A 12,453-nucleotide genomic window follows, 5' to 3' on the forward strand; every position below is an offset into this window, starting at 1 on the left:
CCCTCCGGTTCAGGTGTAACCCGCCCTTTTGTACCGGCCGTACCTTCCTCGAAGTGATCCCATTCTCCAGTAGGAATCAAAGGTCATTGAGCCACAGCTTCAGTTCCTTAATACTTTCTCTCAGGAGCAGCAACTCAGTGCGCCTGGTGCAGATGTGTTTATCTGGGAGACTTATGATCTATCAATGGCTGAAAATTGCACTATAGTTCTTGGTGCAGATTGGTTGGCCCTTAAAATGGAATTTGTGGTTTCTTAGAATCACTTTATTCAATTTTCATCATGTAATCACTCAGGGATGGTTTATTGCCTTTATCACCAGAAACCTGTCTTTGCTGTAATTGTACTGCAGAGGGTGCAAAGGATGTTCAGCAGGATGTTGCCTGGACTGACTGAATTTAGTAATGTGAAGGCATTAGATTGTCTGAGTTTGTTTTCCATGGAGTAAACTGATAGATGTATATAAAATTTGGAGAGGCAATGATCCAAATGAGGGGGTTCATTCCAGATATGAACTGCGTTTTCACTGTTTTCACTGTGTTGAAAAAAACTCTTGCTACTCGCATCCCCTGTAAAGCTAGCTCCTTTTGCCTACCTTAAAACTATGCTCTCTTGATTTTGATACTCCTACCACAGTGAAATAAAAGATTTTGACTATCTATTTACAGTGTATATGTTGATGAGAAATTCAGTCAGATCCTTCATAGACAAGGCACAGAAAGACATGGTGTTAATGTTGGAAAATTGTTAAAGGTCAGCACGGAGATGGTGGCCTTCCCCTCTTTGTCCCCTAGCTGGTCCATTTACCTATAATCTCCTCATCTTGTTCAATGCATCATTTATCAGTTCCGTCCCAACCCTTCCTCATATTTCTAAATGCTGACAATCTTTCCTCTTCCCTCTCAGTGCTTTCACATGGTCTCAATCTGAAATGTCAGCTTACACCTTTTACATCAGCATATGCTATCTCACCCATTAAGTTCTTCCAGCGTTCTGCTTTTTCTTTGTTTATTAATTTGAGTAAAGCAGATGCATATACAAAATTAATATATCAAAGGAAAAGCTTCAAGAGCAAAGCGGCTCCTTTTGCTGCACGTAAACAGAATTTTGAATGTTGTTGTTAATACCTTTTTGATTATGGAATTGCAAGAACAGGTAATTGGAAAAATCCTGATATAAAGATGGCTGTGGACTTCAAGTAAGAAGTTGCAGAAGGCCATACTTGATTAGAGTTTGCAGCTTTCTGAGATGTGAGATTAAATGGTGAACGCCAAGGCAATATTTACCATTTGACAACCAACTCTGGAGAAGGTAATTGCCCAGTTTTCTGGGAGTGTACAGAAATAGTTCAACTATAAAGCAACTTTCTGCTTTATACTCATGTCTTCAACTGCATTATTAATTCTTTCTTTGTCTAACATTTTGATAAGACAATTTAAATTAATGTATATTCTTCACATAAAAAGGCATCCTACCTGGTCACTTGGAGAACAGCATTTATTCACCATTTTTATCTGTACAATTAAAAATAAAGTTTAATTAAAAGTACTTGTTCATTCTTATTTCTCTAGCGTTCTTAATTCTCTATACTTTGAATTTTTGTTCTAAATTTGTAAGCTTTGATCTTGTCATTGTAATCATACTGGTAAAAATACATACATATTTTTAAAGGTATTTATAATGTTTAAACCCTAACTAAATAAAGTGACTAAGCCTGCTTAATGCCTCAGATAGTTTCAAGATACCTTCCAATCAACTGTTTTCATATAGTAAAAACAAAAGCCATTTTGATCACACCAGGTGTTCTCAGACAATGTGGCAATGACTAGGTAACCTGTTCAGTTATTTAAGAGTTTTAAAAAATTGTCCAGGACCACTGGATAGCTTCCCACTCTCCTTTACCCTGAGTATGCAGAAAGGGCTTTGATTCAGCTTCTCAGCTGAGAGACAGCATTGCAACCCTGCAGAATATATTTGTTATTTTATGTTAAGGTTGTTGGAATGGGGAAGGAAACACGGATACCAGACTTTGAGAATTCTACTTGTGACCAATACACAAGCAGAAATATGATCAAAAGCACATGAAGCATTAGTGCAGCATTAATACTTTTGTCTTGATTTGAAACATCTACCTTCATTTATTTTTAGTAAGATTGGACATGACTGCTCTGTCTACCTCAGGATGCAAAACTTATCACAGCAATTCCTCAGTAGGTAAAATAAATAAAATATATATTTCTTTTAAGGTCACAACAATGTTATAACTGATGATGATTAAGCAATAGTTGTTTTTACTAGGGATCTTCCACAAGATGCAGAAGGTTAATAGTTAGTTATATCAAGCTATTAGAAATGCAAGCACAGTCTTGCCCTTTAATATTAAGGTGTTGGAGTGGAAGAAGAAGGCAATCTTGCTTCCATGTGCTGATACTTTAGCATAATGTGTGTAGTTTTGACCTTCATATCTGAAGAAAGGTACACTTGCCTTAAAAGATCTGAAGCTTTGATGCCCAAGGCTAAATCTAAGGATGACTTTGAGGATAGAGTAAGATTGTCTTATCCATAGTGGTTTAGAATATGGGGAGATTTCATTGAATTATATGGGTTTCTGGAAGGGATTGACAAGACAGTGACTGAAAAATTGTTTCTTTCCAGCTTCTTTCAGAAGCTAAATCAAGGAGACAAAGTCTCTGCACAAGAGCTTGATGTTTTTAGGTAAGGAAGCGTAAAAGAGAAGCACAGGTGTAAAATAAAAGGGGAAAATTTTAATGGGGACCTGCAAGTCAATTTTAGCACTATTTTAGTGGGTAGTGAGTATGTAGAATGAGTTGAATGAGTTATCAGAGGAAGTGATAAAGGTACAGTATTTACGATTACAACATTTAAAAGAAACATTAAGGCAGAGACATAGAAAGAAAATGCTTAAGGGCCAAATGCAGACAAATGGACTAGCTCAGATAGGTAATTTCACTGCATGAATTAGTTTGGCCAAACTATATAACGTTTGGAATTTATGACTCTAGTTGCGAACCTCTGTAATTTTCCAGCTGAGTTGTGTGGATTCTTACTCAAGATATACTTATAATATTCTTTTGGGCAAACAAAATATCCAAGGAAAGAAAATAAAACTTTCAGGAAATTAAGAGAAGGCAAAGCAAAGGTATGATCTGTTAAACTAATAGATTTGATAAAAGGTAAACCACGAACAGGTAAAAAGAGAATTCCTTAAGCTTTTGATGCTTTGAATGACAAAGTTGGGTATTTTTTTCCACTGATGACTTCTCCAAAAAAGTTTGTGCAATGCCCTTCAGGGACACATCATTTTAAAAAAAAATAATATTTACTGCATAATTTTCAGTGACCAAGGTTGTTTTGGAGCATTAATGATATCAATGTTAATAATTGATATCTTTTAAATTTTGGAAGACCCATTTTCCTGAGGAATGTCGATTAGTTTAGAGCATTTGGCAGATAGATATTTTATTAATCCCAAAGGAAATTAAAGAAATTAAAAGTGCACAAATATGCAAATATTAGAAGTAAGAAAAATTAGAAAATAAGTTACCTCAAACAATCGAACAGGAGGGTGTCATCCAGGGGAGGGGGAGTGGGGGGGGGTGATGTGGTATACATGCATTTTATCTCTGCATTTGACTTGAGCAGATTGATCAAAAATTTATAAATCAGAATGATCCCAGCGAAAATTTACTTGTCAAGAAGCAAAGGATTATAATGGTCAGGTACTTTGCAAATGGAGATTTGGATAACTCTCCTGTTGCCAGTACTAAGTGCTGAGTACTAAGTCCCTTTTTTGTACAATAAATGTGTATGTGACTTCAAAGTTGCTGATGATACAATAGTGGCACTGTGTTTGATGGTGAGAAACAAAGTTCTTGGCTTAAGGGAGAACAAAAATAGGTGCTTGATAGATGAGGTGGACTGTAGGTCAATGTGCCTGTTTCTGTTTCGTATCTCACTCTGACTCCACAAGACTGGTATCTACAGAAGGTGTGCCTCAAGAAAGAAGTATCTATCATCAAAGTTCCTCACATCTTGCTCGTGCTATCCTTTTGCAGCTGTCATCAGGCAGGGGTACAGAAACCTGAAGTTCCATGCCATCAGATTCAAGATTAATTACTTTCCTTCAACCATTTGTTAAACAACATCTTGATCACTTGCATTAAAATGGGCTTTGTTATTTTTTGTTTTAATTTTGCTCTTTTTTCAAAAAAATCTGATCAATTTATATTTTCTTGTGAATCGTGTTTATATGATGCTATCTGCCTAAGATGCTGCTGTAGGCAAATTTTTCATTGAACCTGTTCATACATCCATTTATGCACATGGTAATAAAACCAACTTTGACTTTTACTCTGTGGTCCTCCAAGATGGGCTGTTTAGGTGGACACAAAATTATTAAGTGTAACTGAGTCCAAAAATTCTATTTTCAGAGACAGCAAATAAGGCAAGGGAATATAAAGTTACATAGTGAAGAGAGACATTATAAACTTGCAATGCACATTTCAGCATCGCTGAAATAGCAGGGCAGGTTGATAAAATAATTAAGAAGGCAAATGGCACTTTTTGACAGACTTATGTAATGAAAGACTAGGGGGAGCATACTATTCCATCTTTATTAAATGACAGCTGAAGTACAGTTCTGGGCAACAAACTACAATGAAGAATATCTTAGAACTAATAGGGTGCAGAAAATATCAATGAGGATGTTGCTTGGAATGGAGAAGTACAGTTGTGAGCTAAGAGCCTCCAGGCTAAGGTTGTTTCATCTGAAACAAAGGAGACTGAGGGACATTTAAATAAAGTGCACAAGAGTAAAAAGATCTTCTTTCTTTCAGAGAAGAGTTGGTAACCAGCAGTCATAGATTTGTTAATTGATAGAAGGGTTAGAAATTATTTTATTCTACAACTGGCAAGGGTTTGGAACTTGCAGCCTGAGGGGATAGATGCAGAACTCCTTCTAATAATACAAACAGATGAGCATTTGAAGAGCCATAAAATGCATGGATCAAAGATTTAGGAAATGGCACTAAAGTGAATATATTTTTGTTCAGTGTGGACACGATAGACTTAATGGTTTGAATCTTGGCTATAAACACCTATCACTCTTTGCTTTCATATGGATCTGTACTTGAAATAATGGAAATGAATACAGTTCAATCTATACCATGGCTCAAAAGCAAAATCTCTTAAAAGTCATCAGGGATTCAGTGAAAGGTTAGAAGTGGAAAACTTCAAAACCAATTTGTTATCAGTAAAATATTAAGAGAATTTCAACGTTTTTCATATTCTGGGTCATAATTTGACATTGTTATTTCAATGAGGAAAAAGTCCTGTTTTCCACTACAAACCTACATTTTGCAGGGTAAGATCACTGATGTTGGTTAATATTGCTCGTAACCAGTCAGCACTCTCTTGAGCAGTGTAGAACTGGAAGATCCCAGAGCTTACTCCATCCAGTGCCACAACTTCAAAAGTGTTAGGCCTAAAGAAAGAAGAGGGAAATATCTAAGGTATTCATCAAATCAGTCTCAAATATATAAGACAGCATCTTACTAAACCTTATTCTCTCTGAGAATCCTGCATTTTTTTCAGGCTAAGTTCATAATAATGAATGCAAAGAAGCTGGAAACTTAATCAGTATATCAATATTATGTTTAAATGATATATCCCAGAATGACAACACCCAAAATGCCGTACATAAAATACCTGTCAATATAAGAAACAAAAAGCCAAAAAACAGTGAACATGTTGGTGAAGGGTTAATTCCAGACTTGCTGGTTTATCTTCTCATTTCTCAGTGGTATTCTATATTCCATATTCTACCTTGCCAACTGGTAGAGTTAGTGGGAAATCCTTGATTTTTTTTAATCCTTCCACCATATTCCCAATTTAAGGTATTTCTTTTATCTCCACTTCTGACACTACTGCAGGCAACTTAGGAAATGCACAATCAAGTTTACCTACCTAATAATCCATAATTTCAGCTACATACACTAAAATGGAAGCTTAAATCCTAAAACTCATTACACACCATGAGCAAATTAGTAGACCAGATTTTGCATATGGTATGCTCCTTTGAAAGAAACTATGGAATACAAGCCAGAGGAAGCAAAGATAAGGATGGATGATGGATTCAGACCTGATAAATATTATAATTATGGTGTATTTATTTATGAAAAACAAAGATCACATGCTAACATAATGGCTGGTACTTGTGGAATATGAAAACAACTGGTAAGAAAGAATTTGTAGTTTTATTTGTATGAAATACCTTTCATGAGCTCTAGAGATTCCCAATGATCCTCAAAACCAAAATAAAATTAAATTGCAATTGAATATGTATAGTGGTTAATTTACAAATGATTCCAGTACCTCACCATCTCCCACCTCCTCAACCTCACCAAAGACTAGTTAATATGTTTAAGTTCAAAGCTCAAAGTTCAAACTACAATTATCATCAAAGTATCATCAACCCTGAGATTTGTCTTCTTGCAGCCACAAAACAAAGAAGCTTCAAAACAAACCATTAAAAAAATGACATGATATTGGCTGTAAAAAAAAAAGCAACCTGATGATCTCCCTGGCTCCTCTTTGAAGAGCCGGACATTTCATGAGGGAAGACTGGAACAACATACACCCCTTTAGTAATGCATTGAAAGATCAAGTGTGATTACATTCAGCACAGTAGCAAAGTTGACACTGTTAATCAGGACTGAATGTGCACATCTTAAATACTCTTGGGTGGATAAGGCATTACATTCAGGATTTTTCATCTCATGTTCTTGATAACTATTGTTTATTTGCTTATTATTATCAGTTTTTTTCTTTTTGTATTTTCACAGTTTGCTGCCTTTTGCACACAGGTTGTACATCCTGTTGGTGCAGTCTTTCATTGATTTTATTATGGTTATTGAGTTTATTGAGTATACCTGCAAGAAAATGAATAGTGACATATATGACCTTTGATAATAAATTTACTTTGAACTCTTAAGAATATAATGATGTCTAGAACCAAATTCTGAATGAAATTAAATGAATGAAATTAACTTATTTTGGTTAGTACAAACATAACAAAATTCTCCTGGTGAAACCTGAATTAGCATCAAGATATGCTAATTATTGATTGCTCTGTCACCAACATCTTCCATTGCTTTTATTGAGTAGACTTGCTGGTAATTGATCAGATTGGATATGTTCTGCTTTTTGTGAACAAGGCTTATCTGGAAATGTTTCATATTGTTAAGTAGATACCAGTATTGTAAGTGTATCAGTGCAGTTCTGGAGCTTTGCAACTTGTCTTGCATGTTGTATATCTGTGATATTATTTTGTCCCTAAACCTATTTATATCAAGTAGTGTTCGTTGTTTCTTTATTATCTGATGTGAACCAAATTGAGGAATGGTTTAGGTGCATCATGGGATATCAAGGGGAAGCATGGCTGTACTATCCAGTCAGCTTTCTTCTGTTTCTGCTATGCAAGGTTTATTGCGGAAATGTTCTCTTTGGCTTTGAGAGGAAGCCTTCAAATGAATCTATTCATATCACTGCAGAAAAGAGGTCAATTTCTGGTGAGTGATGGTTCAAGTATTTCAGTCTTACTTCTGGGATTTGCGTACTGGGCTCCACCTTTCTAAACCCAGTGTTGCTCTTGGAGTTATTTTGTTAGCTGGGTAATGTTCATAACTAGCTGGTGATTTTATTGCTTGTATTAATATTATTTAGTGATACAGCGCAGAACAGGCTGGCCCTTCTGGCGCAATGAGCTGCACTGTCCAGCAACCCACCTATTTAACAATAACCTAATCACAGGACAATCACCAATGACCAATTAACTTACTAACCAGAACATCTTTGGACTGTGGGGGAAAACCAGAGTTCCCTTAAGAAACCAACGCGTTCATGGGGAAAGCATACAAACTCCTTACAGATGACGATGGAATTGAGTTCCCAACTCAGACACGCTGAGGTGTAATAGCATCACGCCTACCATTATGCTACTGTGGTGCACTTGGTTATGGAATAACATGGCTTCTTGATTTGTCCTGTTCTGCCAAATTGCCAGCTCACTTCATAGATAGATCTGTGTTACTTGTATCATGCCATGTGCACTCATTAAACCAAGCAGAGTAAGTGATATGTTGGGCTATGTGGCTATACGTTGTGCTGGAAGATAAACAGAATCATAAGTCATAGAGCAGAACAGGCCCTTTGGCTCATCTAGTCCATGCCAAACTATTATTCTGTCTAGTCCCTGCACTCAGACCAGAGCCCTTCATACCTCTTCCATCCATGTAGTTATCCAAACGTCTCAATGTTCAAATGGAACCTTCATTCACCACTTCACCCACTGAGGAAAGAAGGTCCTCCTCATGTTCCCCTTAAACATTTCACCTTTCACCATGACCTCCAGTTCTAGTCTCATCCAACCTAAGTGGGGAAAAAAACTGCATGCATTTATCCTATCTACATCTCTGATAACTCTATCAAATCTACCTTCATCCTGCAATGCTCTTGGGAATGAAGTCCTAACCTATTCAACTTTTCCATATAACTAAGGTCCTCAAGATCCAGCAACATCATTGTAAATTTTCCCTGTATTCTTTCAATCTTATTGATACCTTCCAAATAGGTAACTGACCAGAACTACTCACAATACTTCAAAACTGCTGATGATGGGCTGTGCTCCTCTTTCAAACTGCAAGATCAATTCTATGTCGATCTCATTTCATTGTTACGTCACATAATTAGTGCCTATTGAAGAGCCTACTTAACTGGTGGTGTGATGAAGCCTGAATAATTTTGACTAGGTAATGCATATCTTGTCTAGATAAACTAGTAAAATGGTTAAGGAAATGGAAAGTGGTATTTAACTTTAAAAAGTCTGAAGTGCAGCATTTCAGGAATTTGAACTGGGGCAGGACATACGCAATGGATGACAGAGCTCTGGGGAGTGTCGTTGAACTGAGGTACAGGACTCTGATCCTCAAACACCAGAATGACTTGGGCATTCAGAGATATGGTACTAATGTGGGTAAGTTGGTTTAGTCTAGATACCACGATGTTCTGCATTATTGTGGTGAGCCAAAGGGCTTGTTTCTATGCTGTAGAACTCCCTGACTATACAATATAATGGATGGTGTCCTCTGTACGAAGATGAGCAGTGTTTTCATGTCGACCATATAATCGGCCTTTCTACTAGTGCTGTCATGTATAGCCGCAGCTGAAGCAAGTAGTTTGAGGATCAGGTCAAGGTTTATCCTTTATGCTGGTTAATCTATCAAAGCCCATTAGCTTAGTCTGGGGCTCAGACTGTGCTGGGCCCAGTGAGTTGTTTGTAGTGAAGAGGAATGCATTCAATATCCAGAGTTCATTCCAAGTTCTTCTTTCATGTAGGTCTTTCTTAAATATTCTTCAACATACTATACTGACTCACTGGTTGAATGAGGATCAGAAGTGAAGGAAAACTGAGTTTGAGGTGGTAAAGTTTGATGCATATGTTTATGAGGGTTCTGCCTGATTATTTGCAAAGCGAACACAATTTGATTTTTTTAGCATTTCATAATTAAACTCATTTCAGTAACATTTGCATTTAAATCTACTGTCCAGGAGACAGTAAAATCAACAGATTTCAGCTCTTAACTATCAATCAATAGTCCCTATTAAATGCAGGTGAAGGCAATTGAGTTTGGTATTAGGTTGCCAATCATCACTAGCTTGAATTATAAAGCAGAATTTATGCTTACAAAAAGCACACTGAGCTTTAATCCACGTCTTTGGGAAGTATAGATAGGAAAAATTGTCATTGTGAAGAAAAATGGAATGAATTAGGTAGTTAAAGGTAGGCTTATTAAATTTAATTATTGAGCATGAAGGGTTTGCAACAAAGTATAAAGGCAAGATAAATGGATGCCTATGTAAAATGATATTAATATTAAAAATCATTAGCTTTGAGAAGATTTGAAATTATTAGGTGTGTAGATGAAAGGGGACTTGACAGCCAACTTGACAAGTAAATGTGACAGTACTAAAAAAAGTAACAAAGGATTTGAAAAGCAGTTATCTCACCAAAGGGGTGAATCTACTCTCAAAATGAATATAGATGCAAAAGTAATTTTCTGTAACTGAAACACAATTCCTTAAAACCAGTCTTGCAGAAAGCACAACTTGGAATATCAAAATATAATAGCCAAAGTAATCTTTTCAATTAAAAGACATTCACATTTATATCAGGAGTTACAGCAATCCATCATTACATTTTTTGAAAAAATATGCATTTATGCACTTTATCATAAAATGAGCCTTTGTTATGCAGCCAATCTAAGATTAATGTTAGTGCAAGTATAGTACTTAAATAAAACACCAGCCTCTTTGGAAGTGAGGGAGGAGGAGAAGCATGCACAATGGTTTTAATGACCATGCTCCAGGCAGATGTAACTCGTCAGTCATGGTTGGCAGCTTATCTTTGAGAAAGAAAACCGATCTCAAACCTCCACAGGTTCACAGCTATATCCACTCATGCATAAGGCTTCAGGAGTAAACCCTGCGGAAAATCTAGAGCTGGAGTTCCTAAGGCCATCTCACATTGTGTTCAGCACAGACTGGCAGCTCCTGCAATGCCGCTGGTGCCGAACTGTATCAATCTCTGCCGTTATTTTGGATTCATCAGCTGTGTGGAGATGTGATGCCTGCTGCATGGTCAACAGCTTGATCTCCTTATTGTATTGCCCTGGCTTGCATATTAACTATCAGCCCTGCATCAACAACACAGACTGCTTGGACGCAATATCCATGGTCAACCCCCACCAACAGAGGGCTTTAACTAAAAACAGTGAGTTTTACTAAAAGCGACCTCTGATAAAGGAAAGTGAATATTTCTGGCACTGCTTGTTTCTGGTAGTAGTTATCCTTATCTTGCATTATGCTTGACCACAATCAGTGCTATCTAATTTTCCAGGACAACTATTTCTAGGAAAGGTCTGAATGCAAAGAAACTTAGAGATGGGATGTGAGTCAATGTTTGACTCAATTTCACTGATTAAAGCATCCATTATTTGCCAATTGAAGCATTGAGGAAGATTGAGACTTTGAAGCAAACATAGAAGGTAAGCAAAAGTTCAGTGCCGACTGTCGGCCTTTTGATTGCTGCCCAAGAAAGTGTCTGTGAGTGGTCTATTGGCATGTGGCTTGCTGTGGCAGGTGGGTAGGCCTGTCACATGGTGTCCCTCACCATTGATGTCAGTGATATCAGAAGATGTTATTATGGTTCTGCATTTATGAATTGGGTGATTATGTTTATGGACTGTGGACTTTTTCAGATTTATAGTTTTTATATTATGTGTTTTTTCACCCATTCCTTTTCCATTTTGTTGTGTGAGACAGGGGTTTTGAAGGATGATATTCTGGTTGCATTTTATGCTGGGGCAGGGCGGTTTGGGGCTGTTGATAGTCTAGTTGTGTTTTGTGAGGGGGAGGGGTTTGGGGGTTTGATGATCGGGATGCCATTCTATTTTAGTGTGGGGGGTGGGTTTGATGTTCCTCTCTGAATGACTTGCATGTTCCTTCTTTGTTTTGTGACTATCTGGACAAGGTGCATCTCAGAGTTGTAAATGGATACATTGACAATAAATGAACCTTTGAACCTCTGAATATTTAAGGTTTTTGTGTAAATTTAAGCACTTTGATATACTTTTAAAACAAAATGTAGCACTTATTTGCCCTTTGGTGGTGCTTCTCATATCTTTAACCTTGCACAGATTGGTTGAAAACATGAGGGTATTTGTAAAGAAGGGTAGGGCAAGTGACAGCTTGGGCCAAGAGAAAAGTTCACTCTCTTCTATGGTGTGTAATATATCTATCAATTCACTCTGCCATTTCCTGTGCAATATATCCATCTCGACAATTTCAAATTTACCTCTTCTCTTCAAGGATATGACCAGATACAGTTGAAGGCTTCCTCTGAAAGCCAAAGAGGACATTTCAACAATAAACCTTCCACAGCAGGAACAGATTGGAAAACCTCCACTCTTGGATGAGTCAGTATTTCAATTCTCCAGAAATTATAGTTAAATAGGCAGGTTTATTAAATGGAATTCTCTGATCTGTGCCCTTACTGTATGATGTGTTGCATGAAGAAACTTACTGCTGATGCCTCACTTGCATTTGTAGCAAATTAAAACCCATTTACAATCAATAGGATCATAATACACAGTGTACTAGGAGAAATCTACCAGCCCAACTTTGACAGAGTTTCCAAGAAAAATCAATATTTCATGTAGCCATAATAAAGAGTGTATAGTTCCAGAGAAAAGCACAATATTATCATCACAATATTGGCTCTTATTGTTGAAGACATTTGCATCAAGTTTCCATATGGAAACTTTCCCATCAGAGCGTTTGGACCAGGCATGGACAATTCAATGTTCTGAGCTTTATATG

General features: G+C 36.9%; 1 protein-coding gene across 1 annotated transcript in view; it reads right to left on the reverse strand.

Annotated features, from left to right (window-relative positions):
- sntg2 (syntrophin, gamma 2) overlaps positions 1–12,453 on the reverse strand; it is a 260,468-nt gene that overhangs the window by 62,219 nt on the left and 185,796 nt on the right. Inside the window, exons 10-11 of the mRNA XM_059983452.1 lie at positions 5,371–5,500; positions 1,473–1,511 (exon numbers count right to left, since the gene is read on the reverse strand). Of these exons, the coding sequence (XP_059839435.1) occupies positions 1,473–1,511; positions 5,371–5,500 (169 nt within the window). The remainder of the gene's footprint in view (positions 1–1,472; positions 1,512–5,370; positions 5,501–12,453) is intronic.

Source organism: Hypanus sabinus, chromosome 10 (genome assembly GCF_030144855.1).
Source record: "Hypanus sabinus isolate sHypSab1 chromosome 10, sHypSab1.hap1, whole genome shotgun sequence".
Taxonomy (NCBI): domain Eukaryota; kingdom Metazoa; phylum Chordata; class Chondrichthyes; order Myliobatiformes; family Dasyatidae; genus Hypanus; species Hypanus sabinus.